At 42.7% G+C, this 20,709-nt stretch overlaps 1 protein-coding gene across 11 annotated transcripts in view; it reads right to left on the bottom strand.

The window, feature by feature from the left end:
- Window positions 1-20,709, bottom strand: part of PRIM2 (DNA primase subunit 2) — a 296,493-nt gene that overhangs the window by 124,549 nt on the left and 151,235 nt on the right. For all 11 annotated transcript variants that reach the window (XM_037894260.2, XM_043542429.1, XM_037894258.2 and 8 more), the window contains one exon: window positions 6,149-6,216. In XM_037894260.2, the coding sequence (XP_037750188.1) occupies window positions 6,149-6,216 (68 nt within the window). The remainder of the gene's footprint in view (window positions 1-6,148; window positions 6,217-20,709) is intronic.

Below are 20,709 nucleotides of genomic sequence, written 5' to 3'. Positions count from 1 at the left end.
TCCACCAGATAGTTGAACTTCAGAGTGTCCTCACAAGGGGAAGAAGCAAAAGCCACTCCAACACGCTCACTTGATAGATCTGGATCATAGTCTGTATCAGTTTTCAAAAAAAAAAAAAAAAAAAGAGCTATCTTATCTTCTTTTTCAGAGAGAGAATTAGGCACCACTGTGTGAGATGCAGATGGATCCGGTGGAACCAAATCCAAGGACTTGATCATTGTCAGATCCTTTACAGATGAAACATCACCTCTCCATTCATAAGGAGGACAACTGAAAATTTCCTGTGGTGGTGACACTCAGGAAGGCCATGGAGCCCTGGACTGCCAATCTCCCCAGCAACTGGGATCTGAGAACATTGCAGGAGGAGGAGAAAAAGGAGGCAAGAACCGGGAGCAAACAGGTTTCTTTATTCTTTTTCTTTTCTCCTCTAATCACAGATGTGGCCTCAAATCTGGGATGAAGCATGCCTGAGACAGCATGGGACCCAGAGGGTGGAGAGAGAAATAAATGGACAGAAAGCTCTTTGCGGAGACCTTGTAGGAGTCTTAGGAAGAGGTGGTATAGATGAATCAGGAGAAAAACTAAATCTCCTCTGCTCTTCTCCTTTTTTCAGGTGAAGACAACACAGATTCTGAAACTGGTGAAACCTGTGTCTTCCTCCAGGCTCTCTGTATCTCCATCAGAGCAGAGAAATGCTTAGAAGCCAAATTATGTACATCAGCCACCAAAGTAAAGCCCTCTTTGGAACCAAAGATGGACCTGGAGCAGAGCAGAGATTGAAGCCAGAGCGAAAAACCTAGATGGAACAGGATCCGATGAAATACTCAGGTCCTTGAAGCTGAAACTGTAACAGGGCTTAGTTTCAGAGCCACAGAGACCCTGTCAGAATCAGACTGATCTGACAAACCTGATGTATAGGATCTGACATTGCTAACACGTCTGCCTTCTTCTTGCCTTCTTTTCCAGAACCAACACAGCTAGAGCAGACAACGAGGTTCTTGGTTCCATAGCAGGCAGTAATTTTTTCAATCAACAGTGTCTTTGAAGCCCTGAGTAGCAGAATCTGGGAATTGGACCAAACAAAGGTTCTGATATCCTTGGACCTTTAAGCTGCTTTGACTTGCTGGAGGAAGTCACAGGACCCAAGACTGGTGTCTTAGACTTTGGATCCAACAAGTGCCTGGAATGCACCAGTTTAGCCTCAAGTGCCTCCTTAAAGAGAAGCAGCTGCAATCTGCTCTGCCTCTCCTTACAAGCTCTAGCTTGAAAGTCCGGCAGGTGGAACACTCAGATGGAAAGTAGCCCTCTTCCACACACTGCATGCACCTGATATGGTCTTCCAATGCCAGGAGGACAGCTGGGCACGAAGCATCTCTTTTGAACCCCGGCTTCATTTTTGTCTTCAGTTCTGACATAACCCGAAATCGAGCTACTAACTAACTTAACTATATCACTATCACTACACTATAAACTATTCTAAACTGCTACCAAGACAGTGAGAATGGAGAAAAACTCAGATCCAAATAGCCTGGAGCAGTTCGCTTCCATCTGACACAGTAGTTGGAAAGAACTGATGCAATAGAGGGCACAGCACCCTTTTTTTTTATAGGGTCACACTCAGAATGTTTGGTGATGCGGGAGTGGGGGGTGCAAGTGCTTTAACAAACACTGCTTGGAGAAAGTGTACCATTAGGCACACAGAGTCTGAACTTTCTGAAGAAATACTGACTCACAAAGAGGCTCCCTGAAAAGGGTCAGGGAAGGCGGGTGGGAGAAGAGGATGGATAGGAATTGGATACAGTATCCCAGTCACATAATGCTTGGGAGCTACTTGTCTGTTGTTACGGATTCCTAGGCTTTGAAGAAGTGGAACAATCTTTCCCCAAATGGAGGGGAAACAGCAGAAAGATTGCTGATGACCGCATTGATATGTTCAAGGGAAATGTCAAATGTGTTGCTTTCCCACAACTGAGGACAGACTGGCTGATTTGAGTTGGAGCTAAAGGACCTCCTTCTCTGTGACTTCCGCCGCCTCCTCTAAAAGTCATTCTGCCCAAAGGTTTTCAGGCTGCTGAGAGTATTGTTGTTGCAGGGTCTTGTAGTGCTCTCTCTCAGGGGCAGGGGTAAAGGTCTCCAACAAACAGAGCTTAGCATAGGAGTTTTTTAAATGACTGCAAAGTTCCATCAGTTTTGTCAGAGAACAAAAATTGACCATCAAAAGGGAGATCCTCTATGGTTCACTGGATGTTAGGGGCTACACTGGAGTTTTGTAATTACAAGATCTTCCTCATTGTTTTTGCAGGGATTGTTATCCTGGAAGAAGCATCTGAGACATTGAGAGCTGACTGGAGCGATGTGTGGCCACAAAGTGGCATTCTCCAAGGAAAGCTCTAAACTCCTCCCTTACATCTTCAGGCACCTTGTCAGTAAACTTGGACATTGCACCCCAGTTTACAAAGTTATATTTTGCTAATAGCACCCACCAGCTACATACATGCTGCATTTTTCTTCTCAGTAAGTCAAGCACTTAACTCTCTCTCTTTGGGATTTGATCTGAAGCTCCTTTGATGTGATTTCTCAATGGCAGCAGTGACCATGAGGAAGTTGGGGGAAGAGGGGAATAAAAACTCAAAGCCTTGATTGGGACATTATATTGTCTGCCTGTGTACTTGGCTGTCAGCACTAAGGAGGCTGGCACATGCCACAAGGTCTTTGCCAGTTCCAAAACAATCTCATATATAGGGAGAGCTAGCCTCCCAGGGACTGTTACCCAAAGAACGTCCAAAAAGCTTGAGAATGTTCTCTTGTACAAACTCAGCTTGATTGCCCAATGCTGCTGACACCCTCCTCAGTAGGTCTCAATAGAATTTAAAATCCTCCAGAACTGGAGACAAGGAATCTGGGGCCATGGAATTAACTGGTGAGGGCGACGACAAGATAACAGGGGCCCGTGTGTGCCCTTGTAGTAGAATGCGCTCCTTTGGCAATGGTTTATCTGTGGCACTCTGATTTATCTGTGGCCCATTGAGAAAAGTCAATATTGGTACTGATGCCAATATAGTAGCTGCTACTGCAAATGCACCTTGAGATGTGGAGGGACTTGATACCAACAAATATGTTGTTGCTGGTGCAAAAGTGTAAGTCACAGTCAGTATCCAACCTAACGATTGCGGCAATACTGAAGCCACAGATATGCATCAGTACTAAAGACTGAGTCAAAGTAACATCTTTGCCGTGTCTCTTAGCTGGAATCGACAATGCTGCTGTTCAGAGTGTCTATACCAGAGCCATGGATTTGGATGAGCCAAGAACAGGAGGAGGTGCCTCTACTACAAAAGACTCTGGCACCACAGGAGAGACAAGGGTGCAAACGCAAAGCAAATCCTTTGCTGTCTCATAAGTTTGTGGGGTCATTGGTGGTAATAATGCCAGTGCCAGAACTGTGTTCCTTGGCACTGGACTCAACGTCCATCCCAGAGACAGTACCAGAATCAATGGTAAAGTACCAATATGTTCCTGCCACAGTACTCAGAAGACATGGTCAACAGCCAGTTCCACCTTAAGTGACTGAGGAGTTCCAGTGATGTTCTGTGTCCTTCTTCAAAGAAGAAGAGTCCTTTTTCAACCTGAACTAGCTCCAGTCTTTTTTATGGGTCCTCTTTCAGGGAGGCTCCAAAAAGGAAGATTGACCTTTCTTTCTCCAAGGAGAAGAGTCCAAGTCCAGGGTCTGTCAGAAATCACTGAAGCCTCTGTAGCAGCCCAAGAGATAAGGAGAGCAGTTGAAGTGGGTGGGGCTGAGGTGGGTGTCATCGCCTGCTCCATGAGGGACTGTTTGAGGTGCAGATCTCTGGAAATCTTCATGCTTTTCCTTGAAAGGACAGCAGATACCTCTCTTTAACAGGTCCCTCACTAAGACACAAAAGGCAATGCAGACTAGGTACCTCACACAATGAGCAGTGCTTAAAGCCAGGTGAGCACATGCCACCAGAGCTTCTCACTGAAAATTAATTAACTGAAACAAATAAAGCAGTAACGTAAACTAGCTATTGTGTACTAAGCACTACCTAACTATTAACAGGAAAAGGAGGCAGAGAAGTAACTCATTGACTGCCCAGTCTAAAACAACCGTGAGGTAAACCACCTGAGGAACTCTGACGTGGGCCATAGGTGGTGCAAAGGAAGTGAGGAGTTCAGGGTGGTGCCACACTTATGTAGACTCACGAGGACTCATGAGCAGACTTAAGGAATGTGCACCACCCAGACAGGTACTATTACAAAAAGCTCTCTGGCTTCAGTGCACTTGGCGCTCACACACCTGACTGGAATACACATTCGCAACTATAAATATTACACATATCAATGGTGTGAATTTACAGCATACCTACGAACACAATAGGCACATTTTTAACAGATGTGTTTTCTAATTCTCTTCTTTCAAATATGATTTAACCCTTATATACTGTGACAAGGTCGGGCCAGATGGCTATAGGAGAGTAATAGAAGGCAGATATATTAGCCCCAGGCTAAGTAGGTCCCTTTTTCCTGGATAAGGTAACAGGGAAGGTTCCAGAACAATCAGGAACCTTCTGGAGACAATTAAGACAGGCTGATTAGAACACCTGCAGCCAATCAAGAAGCTGTTAGAATCAATTAAGGCAGGCTAATCAGGGCACCTGGGTTTAAAAAGAAGCTCAATTCAGTTTGTGGTGCGCTTGTGGGGAGCTGGAAGCAAGAGGCACTAGGAGCTGAGAGTGAGAACGTGGACTGTTGGAGGACTGAGGAGTACAAGCATCATCAGACACCAGGAGGAAGGTCCTATGGTGAGAATAAAGAAGGTGTTGGGAGGAGGCCGTGGCGAAGTAGCCCAGGGAGTTGTAGCTGTCGCACAGCTGTTCCAGGAGGTACTCTAGACAGCTGCATTCCACAGGGCCCTGGGCTGGAACCCGCAGTAGAGGGCGGGCCTGGGTTCCCCCCAAACCTCCCAACTCCTGGTCAGACACAGGAGGAGTCGACCTGGATTGTGGGTTCAGAAAAACGGCCAAGCTGAAGGCTGCCGTGAAGCTCCAAGGCGAGCAAATCCGCCAATAAGTGCAAGACCCACCAACGTAGAGGAGGAACTTTGTCACAATACATATATATGCACAAAGTTATTAATAACTTTTTCAAATACAATTTGCTTTGAAACCCAACAAGATATGAAATTGCTTCTGATTGTCCTGATGTTAATAAAAGCCAAAAGTTCATTTTACATATATCAACACAAATAAAAAGGTACATGGCAGTAATATATTCATTTTTAAAGCCACCATAAAATGTCACACTTCTATCTGTGAAGTGTCATGTTTTCCTATGGCGCTATATATTAATGGGGGAGAAAAAGCAGCTGCTTTACACACACATCCATGTGAAACTGTGCACATCACTGGCTATGTGAATCCGCTTCTTATGGCTATTCCCTCCAAGAGACAAATTACCCCTTCCAAGCAAGGTAGAGAAGTAGCTGAGTCATCTAGAAAAGGCAAGGACTGATTTTGTGGCTAAATGAAAAACATAAGAAAAGCTGGGAGTGAAAATTAAGAAAAGGTAGGAGCTCACACTATCTCCTGTTCTTCTTATACAGGAAGCAGGATGATTTGGCTACTTGTTACTGGATGAGTCCAAAGGGCCATACTACTGGTTCACAGTTTAGAGCTACCTCCATAATCCATTCACCAGTGGACTCATTCATCAGTGATGGATTATGAGATATGTTCTTCCTGGATTAAACACATCAAAAAATACGTTAATGCTCTGGGTGCCATAATTTTGAATTTGCTGTCTTTTGTACATGAAGAATCTGAATAATAATTTTACATCTAATCATATAAAAGAAACTACGAGAGAAAAAGTGTTTTGGTAACAGCTATGGAACATTTTTCTTTAGCTGTTCTTGTAAAGGCAGTGTCACATACTTGGCTCAAAATAAATGTTTACATTTCCTTTATGAAATTGTACATTTTCCTATCAATATGGCATTGAAATGAAAAGAACACATTTTATTTCAGTTTTTCCATTTTCATCCATCAATACAGATCTGAAGAACTTTGATTACAAATATAATTCTCTTAAATTTATGGATGAATAAATGTATGTTTCTTATTCATGTTACCTGAGGTGATTAAGCAAAGGCTGCAGTCTCTCATCAGATTGTACAGCAGGCAGTGATCGTGCTGTCAGCTAGAAGAAAACAAGATTTCAGTTAACAAAATCTCATAATTAGAGAATGTGATAACATAGCAGCAATGATATAAGAAATTGTTTCAGTTATATATTTTTTTCCTTAGGGTAGCATGGGACACATTACACTTTCTCTATAGATCTGATAACGTGACAAAATACAGTATTTCTAAAACTGTACTAAACTGAAATATTTATCCATAAATTAATGGAGTTACATATTCAAAAATGCATTTGATTTTAATTTTATTTTAATAAAATAGCAAGCCTAGTGTCTGAGAGTTTTATGTTTACTTTTAACAAAGCATATTTAAATTAGAGGGCAGTAATGTTCAACATAGATGCCCCATGGCAATTATAAAATATAAATAAAAATAGATTTGTAGCCAATCTCAGATTTATATAAATATTGTGTGGTTCTTCACAAATGTATACAAAGATTGATGCCTCTGTATAAATCATGGTATGTTACTTTGTCCTGTAAACTTTCCATCTTACCTGTTTAGCGTAACTATTTAAAGATGCATAATTATTTAAGACTAACTCCTTTTAGGAGGATTATCAGTTAGCCTCTGCAAATTCTACAAGTACCTGTCTCATGGGAAGACTGGAAAGATGTGCATTAGCAAACTAATATGATGTGCATGCACTTATTTCCATTTTAATATACACAGTGAGAATTAGAAGCATTCTAGCAGTTTTCATAGACCTACAGAGTCCACCCAGGATATCTAGTGTAACCCAAAGACTCACATCCAAGGAGTCTAACTGCTTCCAAATACAGTCTGCATTTGGATGGCACAGTGGAAGAGTGTATGTAGTAGAGTCCTGGAGCTAGCACCCAAAAAGGATGCTCTCTAACTTTGAATCTGCTGAAACAGGGAAGAAGGGAGGGAAGAAGTCTAATATGATTGGCCTTGAAACATGAGGCTTATGAACACCTGACAGACAAGGCAGAAAACTTTAGATGCGAGAATTGATACAAAGAAAATAGGGGTTATCTGGTGGCAGAATAATTCATTATGTTTTTCCTTTAAATATAAATCAAATTCTATTCTTATAGTCAAACTTTATGGGCTGTGGTTGTTAGCTATGACAAAGAATTCAAACAAATTAAAGATTTCGACATATTTCACTTTATGAAATTCATAATGTTAAGTTAATTATAAAAAAATATTTAAAATCTGTACACACACAATTCCACAACTCACAAAAACAAAGAGGATTTTCTTTTACAATAAAGAAAACTAAGGACTAAGATCATGAAGCCTTAGCAAATTGGAGTGACTTTCTATAATGCTGGCAACGGGGGTCAATAACAACGTTTGACCATTTTAGCAATAGCAGCATGATGAACAATACAACATCATCATCATAATCACTGAAATATTTAGTAAGGAAATTTTATCAATGTTTATCACCGAAAATGAAACTCTAAAACTAAACAGACTGATTATAACTTCTGTAGTATAACTTTCACCTTCATTAGGGACTGCAAGAAAACCTAATAATTTCTTGTTGACAATATTCCATAGAACTGGTAAAAATGTATTTGCAAACCACATTCTTACTTTACATACAGAAAATAACCATGCCCTATTAATCTTAAATAACCCTACATACACATTTAAAGCGCTGTATTTATTTGCCACTATTTCAGAAAAATCCTGTGGATCTTGTATTTTACTAGGCTAAATTCAGATTTAAATGGTGGTTTATTATACTATGCATTAATTTACTAGTTTCTTCAGGCAGAAAACCCAAACATTTTGTCTTCATAGCATCAAAAAGTAAAATGTTTTACAAAGTAGTCGTTTTATACTAGTGCCATCCCTTTAATTTACATAAACTAATACTTCTGATCATTATTTTTTTTATTTGAGAAAGCAGAAATGATATTCATGGAGAACTGAACCTTTTAGAAAGTTAATAAAATGAATTAAATAAAATAACTCATCTTGATTTTGTAACACCTACTTCTCTTTTAATTTAATATTTAAAAGATACAAAAAATTTAATTATAATCAAAAACAATTTTATAGAAAATGCTAGAGAAGTTTGACACTATTTATTTTAAATGGCTAATACATATTCATATGAAAGCAACTTCTATTAAATGTCCCAAACACCAGTAAATCTACATATGTTTGCTCATATCCTCAAAAATGGTGTTCCATTTGTTCAGAAATGCTTCAACAACAGGTATACTGGTTTAGGGAAGCAAAATTACATAATGCAAAGCAGCAAAATTATAAAGATGCAAGAATGTGTTTGATATAACACAAAATTTTAGTAGATATTATGTATTCATACAAACATGTATAAACACAAATACACTTGAGCTCCGAACATGAACAAATTAGTTGAACTTCCCCTTTTGATTTTATGAAATTCCTTAAGCAGAGTGCCCTCTTCTCCAGCTTTGTACTCCATCATCATCTTGGTTAACATTTGCCATACAACAGATATGCTAAACGTTTGTATGACATTTTTCAGGTAAGAAATTTCTTTTTGTTGCAAAGCGTTACTACTCATTTCTCGCTAATGGTAAGTAACAAACAAGCAATCACAGACAGAGGGGAAAGGTTTCGCAGAGAGTGTTCATTTTTATTGTAGTAGAATAGGCAGGAAAGGAAGTTTCTTCCATATAAAGCAAGGATTTATGGGGAAACCAACCCATTATACGTTCCTAACAATGCCTGCGTAGAGGAATGAAACTTACTTTTTCATCAATTATCCTGAGGGACTTCTGTGAACAGTTTCCCAGATGTCGAGCACACCATCTGGTGCAGTATTTTAACACCTTCCCTGCAGCAACATTGACACACTAAAACCTTGGCATTTTGGATAGAAAGAGATGAACAGGGTACAATTGGCATGTGTATTCCATATGCTTTAGATATAAAGGACGGTGAAGAAATCTGGCAGCATGTCACCTCCAGAAGAAGAAAGGGGAGCGTCCATCTACCAGCAATGCAGATATAGGTAAGCAACCATTTTCATGTTCTCTCCACAGGTACTAATGCAAAGAGTGGACTAGATGATACATCTGAGGGAAGGGAGCAGAAGGACACTCCGCCAATTGGAAGGCATGAGATGCACTGTCCTAAGAATGGGGGTTCCACGACCACCGCTCCCAAGAGAAGGAGGCGGGTGGTGGTGGTCGGGGACTCCCTCCTTGGGGGACTGAGTCATCTATCTGCCGCCCCGACCGGGAAAACCGAGAAGTCTGCTGCTTGCCAGGAGCCAGGATTCACGATGTGACGGAGAGACTGCCGAGACTCATCAAGCCCTCGGATGGCTACCCATTCCTGCTTCTCCACGTGGGCACCAATGAAACCGCCAAGAATGACCTTGAGCGGATCACTGCAGACTACGTGGCTCTGGGAAGAAGGATAAAGGAGTGTGAGGCGCAAGTGGTGTTCTCATCCATCCTCCCCGTGGAAGGAAAAGACCTGGGCAGAGACCGTCAAATCGTGGAAGTCAACGAATGGCTATGCAGGTGGTGTCTGAGAGAAGGCTTTGGACTCTTAGACCATGGGATGGTGTTGCAAGAAGGAGGAGTGCTAGGAAGAGACAGCCTCCACCTAACGAAGAGAGGGAAGAGCATCTTCACAAGGAGGCTGGCTAACCTAGTAAGGAGGGCTTTAAACTAGGTTCATTGGGGGAAAGAAAACAAAGCCCTGAGGTAAGTGGGGAAGTGAGATACCGGGAGGAAGCACGAGCAGGAGAGCACAAGAAGGGAGGGCTCCTGCCTCATACTGAGGAAGTGGGACGATCAGCGAGTTATCTTAAGTGCCTATTCACAAATGCAAGAAGCCTGGGAAACAAGCAGGGAGAACTGGAAGTCCTGGCACAGTCAACAAATTATGATGTGATTGGAATAACAGAGACTTGGTGGGATAACTCACATGACTGGAGTACTGTCATGGATGGATATAAACTGTTCAGGAAGGACAGGCAGGGCAGAAAAGGTGGGGGAGTTGCATTGTATGTAAGGGAGCAGTATGACTGCTCAGAGCTCCGGTATGAAACTGCAGAAAAAACCTGATATTCTCCGGATTAAGTTTAGAAGTGTGAGCAACAAGGGTGATGTCATGGTGGGAGTCTGCTATAGACCACCGGACCAGGGGGATGAGGTGGACGAGGCTTTCTTCTGGCATCTAATGGAAGTTACTAGATTGCAGGCCCTGGTTCTCATGGGAGACTTCAATCACCCTGATATCTGCTGGGAGAGCAATACAGCGGTGCACAGACAATCCAAGAAGTTTTTGGAAAGTGTAGGGGACAATTTCCTGGTGCAAGTGCTGGAGGAACCAACTAGGGGCAGAGCTCTTCTTGACCTGCTGCTCACAAACTGGAAAGAATTAGTAGGGGAAGCAAAAGTGGATGGGAACCTGGGAGGCAGTGACCATGAGATGGTCGAGTCCAGGATCCTGACACAGGGAAGAAAGGAGAGCAGCAGAATACGGACCCTGGACTTCAGAAAAGCAGACTTTGACAACCTCAGGGAACTGATGGGCAGGATCCCCTGGGAGAATAACCTGAGGGGGAAAGGAGTCCAGGAGAGCTGGCTGTATTTTAAAGAATCCTTATTGAGGTTACCAGAACAAACCATCCCGATGTGTAGAAAGAATAGTAAATATGACAGGCAACCAGCTTGGCTTAACAGTGAAATCCTTGCTGATCTTAAACACAAAAAAGAAGCTTACAAGAAGTGGAAGATTGGACAAATGACCACGGAAGAGTATAAAAATATTGCTCGGGCATGCAGGAGTGAAATCAGGAAGGCCAAATCACACCTGGAGTTGCAGCTAGCAAGAGATGTTAAGAGTAACAAGAAGGGTTTCTTCAGGTATGTTAGCAGCAAGGAGAAAGTCAAGAAAAGTGTGGGCCCCTTACTGAATAAGGGAGGCAACCTAGTGACAGAGGCTGTGGAAAAAGCTAATGTACTCAATGCTTTTTTGCCTCTGTCTTCACGAACAAGGTCAGCTCCCAGACTACTGCACTGGGCAGCACAGCATGGGGAGGAGGTGACCAGCCCTCTGTGGAGAAAGAAATGGTTAGGGATTATTTAGAAAAGCTAGACGAGCACAAGTACATGGCTCTGGATGCACTGCATCCGAGAATGCCAAAGGAGTTGGTGGATGTTATTGCAGAGCCATTGGCCATTATCTTTGAAAATTCATGGCGATCGGGGGATGTCAAATATAAAGGGAAAGGTAAACACCTTTAAAATCCCTCCTGGCCAGAGGAAAAACCCTTTCACCTGTAAAGGGTTAAGAAGCTAGGATAGCCTTGCTGGCACCTGAGCAAAATGACCAATGAGGAGATAAGATACTTTCAAATCTGGAGCGGGGGAGAAACAAAGGCTCTCTGTCTGTCTGTGTGATGCTTTTGCCGGGAACAGAAAAGGAATGGAGTCTTAGAACTTAGTAAGTAATCTAGCTAGATATGCATTAGATTCTGTTTTGTTTAAATGGCTGAGAAAATAAGCTGTGCTGAATGGAATGTATATTCCTGGTTTTGTGTCTTTTTGTAACTTAAGGTTTTGCCTAGAGGGATTCTCTATGTTTTCAATCTGATTACCCTGTAAGGTATTTACCATCCTGATCTCACAGAGGTGATTCTTTTACTTTTTCTTCAATTAAAATTCTTCTTTTAAGAACCTGATTGCTCTTTCATTGTTCTTAAGATCCAAGGGTTTTGGGTCTGTGTTCACTTATGCAAATTGGTGAGGATTTTTATCAAGCCGTCCCCAGGAAAGGGGGTATAGGGTTTGGGGAGGATTTTGGGGGGAAAGACATTTCCAAGCGGCCTCTTTCCCTGTTATATATTTGTTAGACGCTTGGTGGTGGCAGCAATAAAGTCCAAGGGCAAAAGGTAAAACAGTTTGTACCTTGTGGAAGTTTTAACCTAAGCTGGTAAAAATAAGCTTAGGAGGTTTTCATGCAGGTCCCCCCAGCTGTACTCTAGAGTCTAGAGTCCAGAGTGGGGAAGGAACCTTGACAGGGGAGGTCCCGGACGACTGGAAAAAGGCTAATGTAGTGCCCATCTTTAAAAAAGGGAAGGAGAAGGATCCAGGGAACTACAGGCCTGTCAGCCTCACCTCAGTCCCCGGAAAAATCATGCAACAGGTCCTCAAGGAATCAATTCTGAAGCACTTAGACGAGATGAAAGTGATCAGGAACAGTCAGCATGGATTCACCAAGGGAAAGTCATGCCTGACTACCCTAATTGCCTTCTACGATGGCTCTGTAGATGAGGGGAAAGCAGTGGATGTGTTATTCCTTGACTTTAGCAAAGCTTTTGACACGGTCTCCCACAGTATTCTTGCCAGCAAGTTAAAGAAGTATGGGCTGGATGAATGGACTATAAGGTGGATAGAAAGCTGGCTAGATCGGGCTCAAGGGGTAGTGATCAATGGCTCCATGTCTAGTTGGCAGCTGGTATCAAGCAGAGTGCCCCAAGGGTCGGTCCTGGGGCCAGTTTTGTTCAGTATCTTCATTAATGATCTGGAGGATGGCGTGGACTGCACCCTTGGCAAGTTTGCAGATGACACTAAACTGGGAGGAGTGGTAGATACGCTGGAGGGTAGGGATAGGATACAGAGGGCCCCAGACAAATTAGAGGATTGGGCCAAAAGAAATCTGATGAGGTTCAACAAAGAAAAGTGCAGAGTCCTGCACTTAGGACAGAAGAATCCCATGCACCACAACAGGCTAGGGACCGAATGGCTAGGCAGCAGTTCTGCAGAAAAGGACCTAGGGGTTACAGTGGACAAGAAGCTGGATATGAGTCAACAGTGTGCCCTTGTTGCCAAGAAGGCTAACGGCATTTGGGGCTGTATAAGTAGAGGGCATTGCCAGCAGATTGAGGGAAGTGATCGTTCCCCTCTATTTGACATTGGTGAGCCCTCATCTGGAGTACTGTGTCCAGTTTTGGGCCCCACACTACAAGAAGGACGTGGAAAAATTGGAAAGAGTCCAGCAGAGGGCAACAAAAATGATATGGGGACTGGAATACATACTTATGGGGAGAGGCTGAGGGAAATGGGATTGTTTAGTCTGCAGAAGAGAAGAATGAGGGGATTTGATAGCTGCTTTCAACTACCTGAAAGGGGCTTCCAAAGAGGATGGATCTAGACTGTTCTCAGTGGCAGCTGATGACAGAACAAGGAGTAATGGTCTCAAGTTGCAGTGGGGGAGGTTTAGGTTGGATACTAGGAAAAACTTTTTCACTAGGAGGGTGGTGAAGCACTGGAATGGGTTATCTAAGGAGGTGGTGGAATCTCCTTCCTTAGAGGTTTTTAAGGTCAAGCTTGACAAAGACCTGGTTGGGATGATTTAGTTGGGGACTGGTCCTGCTATGAGCAGGAGGTTGGACTAGATGACCTCCCGAGGTCCCTTCCAACCCTGATATTCTATGATTCTATATCTTTAGAGCACTAGGAATGTCCATTTATATTAAAACCTTCCATAGGAATGCTAAGATATAAAACAAAATTATGGGAGAAATATTTCACAGGAATTATGGAAAGAGGAACTTTCTGGAGCTATAAGAGCAGCTTTTTCCTCACAAAAGCAGCAGTGTGATTCTTGTATAAGATAGGGGAACTTTTTCCAAAACCTGCCTTTCAGAGATAATGGTGACTAGAATACCTGCCAAAGGCTTGTCCTCTCTGTCATCCTGATTAAACTTGGCATCTGATGATATGCAAATGGAGAGTCCTATGTACCCACCTATTGAATGCTCGTAAGGCTGATACCCTTTTCAAATCTTTAACATCTTGGTAGAATTATGACCAGAGCCATGCCAGTTTTGATCCATGGGTGAGCAATTCTCTGCATTAGGTTTAAACACTCTTCATGGTTTTGAACAAGTGGTGGATATGAATCCTTTCCAGCAGTTGTCCAGTATTAATGGGTACATTTCTCTGCACAGGGCAATGACTGGCATGTTGTCTAGATGTGTAAATTGTGGCACCCTGCATTGCTGTTACTACCTGCCATTTCTTAAGACTCTGGGTTTGGAGGGTGGATCTTTGTCTTTATCATGCGGAGGATTTTGTTGCTTTGGGGAAAATTTTACCTAGGTTTCTTTGGAAGCTTCTGCTTCTGATTCTTCCCTCTGTTAGGATTATAGTTCCTTCGAAATAACCTGGGTTGGCATGGTGCTTTAACAGTAACGATTAAGGCCTCTCAGCAATCCCAGCTACTAACTTCTCTAATATTTCCCCAAATAGCTCTAATATTTCACCAAAAATTTTGTCAATCTGGATATACATCTTTCAGATGAATAATTGCTATTCATGGGTGCTACATGGACTCCCTGTTGGTACAAAGTTAAAAGCTGCTGCTCTTGTTACAGATCACATTAAGGAGTTGATCAGGAAAGAAATATCTCACTTTAAACAAGGATCTTATCTCCAAGACAAGCCACTTGGTAGCTACTAAGTAGGCTTTCCTTACATAAAGCCTTTGTTCTGAATGGCTATAGCAAAGGCTTTAAAATTGCTGTGTAGTATCATCCTTGTGTGACTGTATTTCCTATAAAGGTGGAGCTACTGCTTCAGCAACCTTAAGCTCCCAAAACATATGAAAACTCTTTGTTTTGATAGACCATTTTAATTTAATATTGGGTTTTAATAAAAAATCCTCATTTGAATCTTATGTTCTCACAGGAGGTGTCCATAGGAAACTGTCTATCCAACAATGTCTGAAGGAAAGCTATTTCATAAATACTAATCAATTCTTTGTGAACCACTGACATCCTCTCTTGGAAAAGTCCTCTAGCTTTTAAAGGTTTTTTTGCGGGAGGTGTATGTGTGGCACTTTCCAAGGCAGTTTGAAGGGGACAGGTACCATGTTGGCCTGGGGACCACTCAACCCAGGAATACCGAGACAAATACCTCAATTGTGGAAATAGCTTGCTAAGTGACTCTGGGAGCCTAATAGATGACTGTCTGCTCCCCCATGCTGGCTAGTGCCCAAGTAGTATAGGAATAACCTAGTACCACTCAAGGTTTTTCTACCGTAAATCTAGAGTCATTCTGAACAGTGAAGTGATTTTTCCACTTACTCCTTTACAATCCCAGGATCGTGCAGTTTCACGGGGAGTGGATGCCTCATGTGACTCTGCTCTCATCACAGACTGCTTGAAGTGCTCATCCCATTTTAATGTGGAGCCAGATGGGGAGCTTAGGAGGGTTGGGGAGAGAGAGAGACACCCTTTCCTGCCTTTTGGCATCTGAGCCCCTTTCCCTGGCAGAACAAGGTTCCTTAGGCTGAAAGCCAGATGGACATAATTTCAATTCCACTGCTATCTGAGGTAGGGCTTCCCAGAAATGACAGGTTTCTCTGCATGCCCAGACATTCTGCAGTGCTGGGAAAGGAACAGTGAACTCAATACAGAGCGCTGTAAGAGCCTCTGTACAGGAGAAAACTCCCAGCAAACTTTCCTGGGGCAAGGGTGGGGGGAAGTAGGGACCAGGAGCAAAGGAGAAGGGGTTTAACCCCTGATTTTCACCCAATTGCATGTTAATACAGCTATACTAGTATAGAATTCTGAGTAATAATTCATTTAAACTACAACACAGAACAGTATTTCCCAGACCCGTCAGAAGCAGTGCAAAGGCCTGGGAGAGTCAGGGGTAACGGAGGAGATGGGGAGGGAAGTAAATTGCTGGGAAGGAGCCTGGGCATGAACTTGGAGGGTTGTTGGGTATGGGTGGGAAAAGTATGGAACAGGTTTTTTTGGGGTGGGCGGGGAGGGATTGTTAAGGAGCTTCCCCCATACCGACCCTGGCTGACCCCTAGCCTCTCCCATTCAGTCAGGCACATCTGTCCCTGTCTCCATGTGTTCTGTGCCCTCACCCAGCCACTCCCCTGTCCCTACGTCCCTGTGCCCCCTTCCCCTGTCCCCATGTGTGTCTGTGCTCAGGCATGCTGGAACAATTTTTATAGTGGGGGTGCTGAGAGCCATAGAATCAAACTGTAAAGCCTATCTATAATGGAAACCACTTCAAGCCAGGGGATGCGGAAGCACCCTCAGCATGCCTAGTTCCCAGCACCTATGTCTGTGGCCTCACCCAGCCACGCCCCTGTCCCTATGTAACTCTGCACCTCCTCCCCCTGTCCTCATGTGTATCTGCACCTACCTCCCCCCTACGGCCCTGTGCCTCCACTCCCATTCAGCCCCTGCCCCAGGCTGTCCTTCCCCACTAGCCCTTATGATCCCCTGTCTGACCACCCCCCCCAGCACCCCATGCTGTCTGTCTCCCCATAACCCCCATCTCCTGCCCTGGCCACAGGTGCTGTGAAGAAAGCTCTGCAAGCTCTCTCTTCCTTAGCTGGCTGTGAGCTGCAGCTTTGTTCTGTCGCCACAGCGTCCACTGGTGGGCATAAGGAAGAACTGCAGACGTTATTTTCTGCTGGGAACTGCTGCTGTTCTTGTGTCACAGTGCCCACTGGTGGGCAAAAGGCAGAACCGCAGCAACATTTTGAGAGAAGCTTTTTTCTGCACAAAAATTTAAAAATCTGCAGGGCTCATTAATTATGCATATACAAAGTAGCACAGAATTCTCCCAGGAGTAAACTGAAGACAGAATTAACCCTAGACACAGATATTCAAGTAGGAAAGCAGTGTGAACGGGCAAAACCAAGAAAAACCTGCTATACTTGAAAAACAAAAAGCTAGCTTAGAAGCAGTAAAGAGATTCAGCATGACTGTTAAAAGTCATCATCATCATAAGATCCCTGAGGCTAACAGAAAAAAATTCCAGACTACATGCACAAGATATAGAAAAAGTCATATCTCAAGAGATGATTCATATTCACCCAGAAGTGCACAATATAATAAATGCACAAAATATGAACATTTTGCAGTTGTTTGCCACAGTCAGGGAGTTGACACATTACAGACAATCAAGAACCATTGTTTCTGGGAGCTAACACTTGTGATGGCTCAGAACCTGCCTAAAGTATGAAAATGGATGTACCTGGCAAGACTATTGACTTTAAAATTGACTCAGAAGCTAATGTTACAGTCATCTCAGAAGGAATTCACAATCACCTTCAACCCCTCCCAAAGCTGAAGTCACCTGACACAGCTCTGATTAGCCCAGCAAGTTACACGTTCAGAGTGTATGCAATCAAAGGACCACAGACTAACATCCTTCTCAGCTGCAGCATGACAGCCATGATGGGCACAGTGAAAAAAGCGGAAGATCTCAATGGAATATTTGGTGATATTGTACTTTTGAAAGGAGAACCAGTACAAATAATTTTATGAGACAATGCTGAAGCATATTGTATACATACACCTCACAGGATTCCTATCCCATTATTTCATAAAGTGGAAACTGAGTTAAAGAGAATGGAACAGATTGGCATAATTGAGAAAAGCTTTTAGCAAACAGCATGGTGTACCCCAATGGTACCAGTTATAAAGAAAAATGGGCAAATCTGAACCTGTGTGGCTCTTAAAAGACTTAATGAAGCAGTTGTGAAAGCAAAATATATCCTCCCAACACTGGATGACTTTCTCCCCAAAGTGACCACATTATTCTCCAAATTGGATGCTTCAAGTAGATTCTGGCAAATTCCTTTGGCAAAAGAAAGTGCTAAACTGACTATATTTATCACACCTTTTGGGAGATTTTGCTTCCAAAGATTACCTTGTTGGATTATCAGTGCAGCTGAAATTTTCCAAAGGTAGATGGCAGAACTGTTCACAAACAAAAAAGGAGTTGTAGTTTACTATATGGTTCTTGGATGGAAAAAAACAAAACCCTCAATGAAGTCCTAAGCCTAATCAGTCACTGTGAATTGAAGCTAAACAAGGAAAAGTGTGTTTTCTGCCTACCCCAAACTGAGTTTTTGGAACAGACCATAAACAAATATGCCCTGAGAAAGTAAAGGCAATTTGAGAATTGAATGCACCAGTGAATGTACCAGAACAGAGATGCATATGGGAGATATTAGGTTACCTTGGCTGATATCTACAAGACTTTTCTACAGTGACAAAACCACTGAATGAACCACTGAAGTCCAACACATATTGGCTATGGGGGTCAAATCAAGAGCAAACTCTACAGATGGTATATGAAAAACAAAATGACAACTCCTCAAGATAGTAGAACAACCACAGCTAGTCACTGCAACTAATGGACAGCCAGATGACCAAGTTGTTATATATTCAGGTCATGTAATTAGAAAACTAGTACGATTCACAGACACTTAGCAGACGGATAGGTACTGAACTTCAAAGACAGCGTGATAGTGTAAATATTGTAAATTCAGGAATGTAGAACTTAAAGGGGGAGATGTAATGGAATGCTAAACTGCATTATACTGTTCAGCCACTAGGTGGTACTGTGTCTAAAAATACTTATTTATGCTAACCTCAGCCATACCTGGCAGTACATTAGATCATCTTATGATGAACTTATCTGATTGTATCTTGCTCAGAATTAAGCTCTATAGTCAGCTTGTATGTGATACAGGAGCACAACTGCTAATTAGAGTGGGCAGAAGGGGAATGGTCTAAGAGCCATGTTTTTTGTGCAGTGAGCTGAGGAGAGACTCCAGTATCTGAAGGAAAAGAAAAGGAGAACTTGTGGCACCTTAGAGACTAACCAATTTATTTGAGCATAAGCTTTCGTGAGCTACAGCTCACTTCATCGGATGCATACTGTGGAAAATACAGAAGATGTTTTTATACACACAAACCATGAAAAAATGGGTGTTTATCACTACAAAAGCACAAATCCAGCACAAATCCAGGTTTTCTCCCATCGGATGCATACTGTGGAAAATACAGAAGATGTTTTTACACACACAAACCATGAAAAAATGGAAAAAATGTGCTGGAAATGGCCCACCTTGATTATCATACACATTGTAAGGAGAGTGATCACTTTACATAAGCTATTACCAGCAGGAGAGTAGGGTGGGGGGAGAGAAAACCTTTTGTAGTGATAAACACCCATTTTTTCATGGTTTGTTTGTATAAAAACATCTTCTGTATTTTCCACAGTATGCATCCAATGAAGTGAGCTGTAGCTCACGAAAGCTTATGCTCAAATAAATTGGTTAGTCTCTAAGGTGCCACAAGTACTCCTTTTCTTTTTGCGAATACAGACTAACATGGCTGTTACTCTGAAACCTGAAGGAAAAGAGACACTTTGGACCTTTTCAGAGGTTCTCTCCCCTCTGCCCCACATCTGTTGTGGAACTCACTGTACAAGCTCTCTGGATAGTGTTCTCCTCAAACTTAGAGACTCTCCCCAAAATGCTCAGAAGCTCCTGATCAGGCTTTTTTGCATTGGAGCCATGGCTCTTCAGGGCAGGATGAGGACTTGACATGTTGGTCTGATCATGAGCTCTGTGGTCACAGCATGATGAGGGTTGCCTGACTGCAAACAAATGGGCTTTCATTTGCCATCTCTAGAGCCTATAAACCCCACCTCCTATAGGGAATACTGCTTAGATTTAGCCTCATGTTTGCAAGACAACTTTGCCATGACTGATAGGATGCAGAGGAGTCCTGGAGAGGAGGCTCTACAGTGATGGAAACCACATTGGTGACCGATACCGAAGAGAAGATAGTAAGTCACTACTGTGCAAAAGTGAGTAAAACCTAGAATTATAAAACAAAATGATCAATGGGACCAGCACGCGGGGTGGGGCCAGCGCACGGTGCCGCCTAGCTGTACGTCCACCTAGGAGCAGTAGGGACATGTCGCCGCTTGCGGAGAGCCATCTGAGGTGAGCACTGCTCAAATTCGGCACCCCAAAACCCCTCCCACGCTCCAATCCCCTGCCACGAGCCCCCTCCTGCACCCAAACTCCCTCCCAGAGCCTGCACCCCCTCCCACACTCCAAACTCCTCGTGGCCATTCCTCCACATAGGAGCAGCAGGGATATGTCGCCACTTCCGGGGAGCCACGGAGGGAGCCTGCCGGCCCCGCAACCGGACTATAAACCAGACTTTCAATGAAGATCAAAAATGTTTATACAGCTTTCCAGTTGGCAAAGTGCTGGATAACACAGCTTTTATTGTAATATGCAATTAATGAAAGCATTTTAAAAACCGAGTAAGTGAATGTCAAAAAGGCAAGTAAATGTCAATTGGAATAATAGGTACATACTAATTAACAAGTGGCAAGGGAATGATTCTCACTTCCTTTTCAAGCAACTTTGGAGGTGTTGAACTGTAAAATATTCTATGAGACACTCTTGATTGCCCCTTCAAACACAATTCTATTGAGCAAACTTACAAAGTTTATCATATTTTATTGGTTTTAGAAACATTTGATTATATATAAATTAGGAATGTCTCTGGACCCAGTGGAAGTTGTCAAAAGAAACAAATTGTTAAGTTTGTCTTCTTGTGATCAGAGAAATTACTACATATAATGACATTCTTCTTACTCTTACACCTGTTTGTATTCCATAATTTAGACAGTAAAATAAGCATATTTATTAAGTT

Source organism: Chelonia mydas, chromosome 3, assembly GCF_015237465.2.
Source record: "Chelonia mydas isolate rCheMyd1 chromosome 3, rCheMyd1.pri.v2, whole genome shotgun sequence".
In the NCBI taxonomy this organism is placed as follows: domain Eukaryota; kingdom Metazoa; phylum Chordata; order Testudines; family Cheloniidae; genus Chelonia; species Chelonia mydas.
This window is presented reverse-complemented; position numbering and strand designations above follow the sequence as displayed.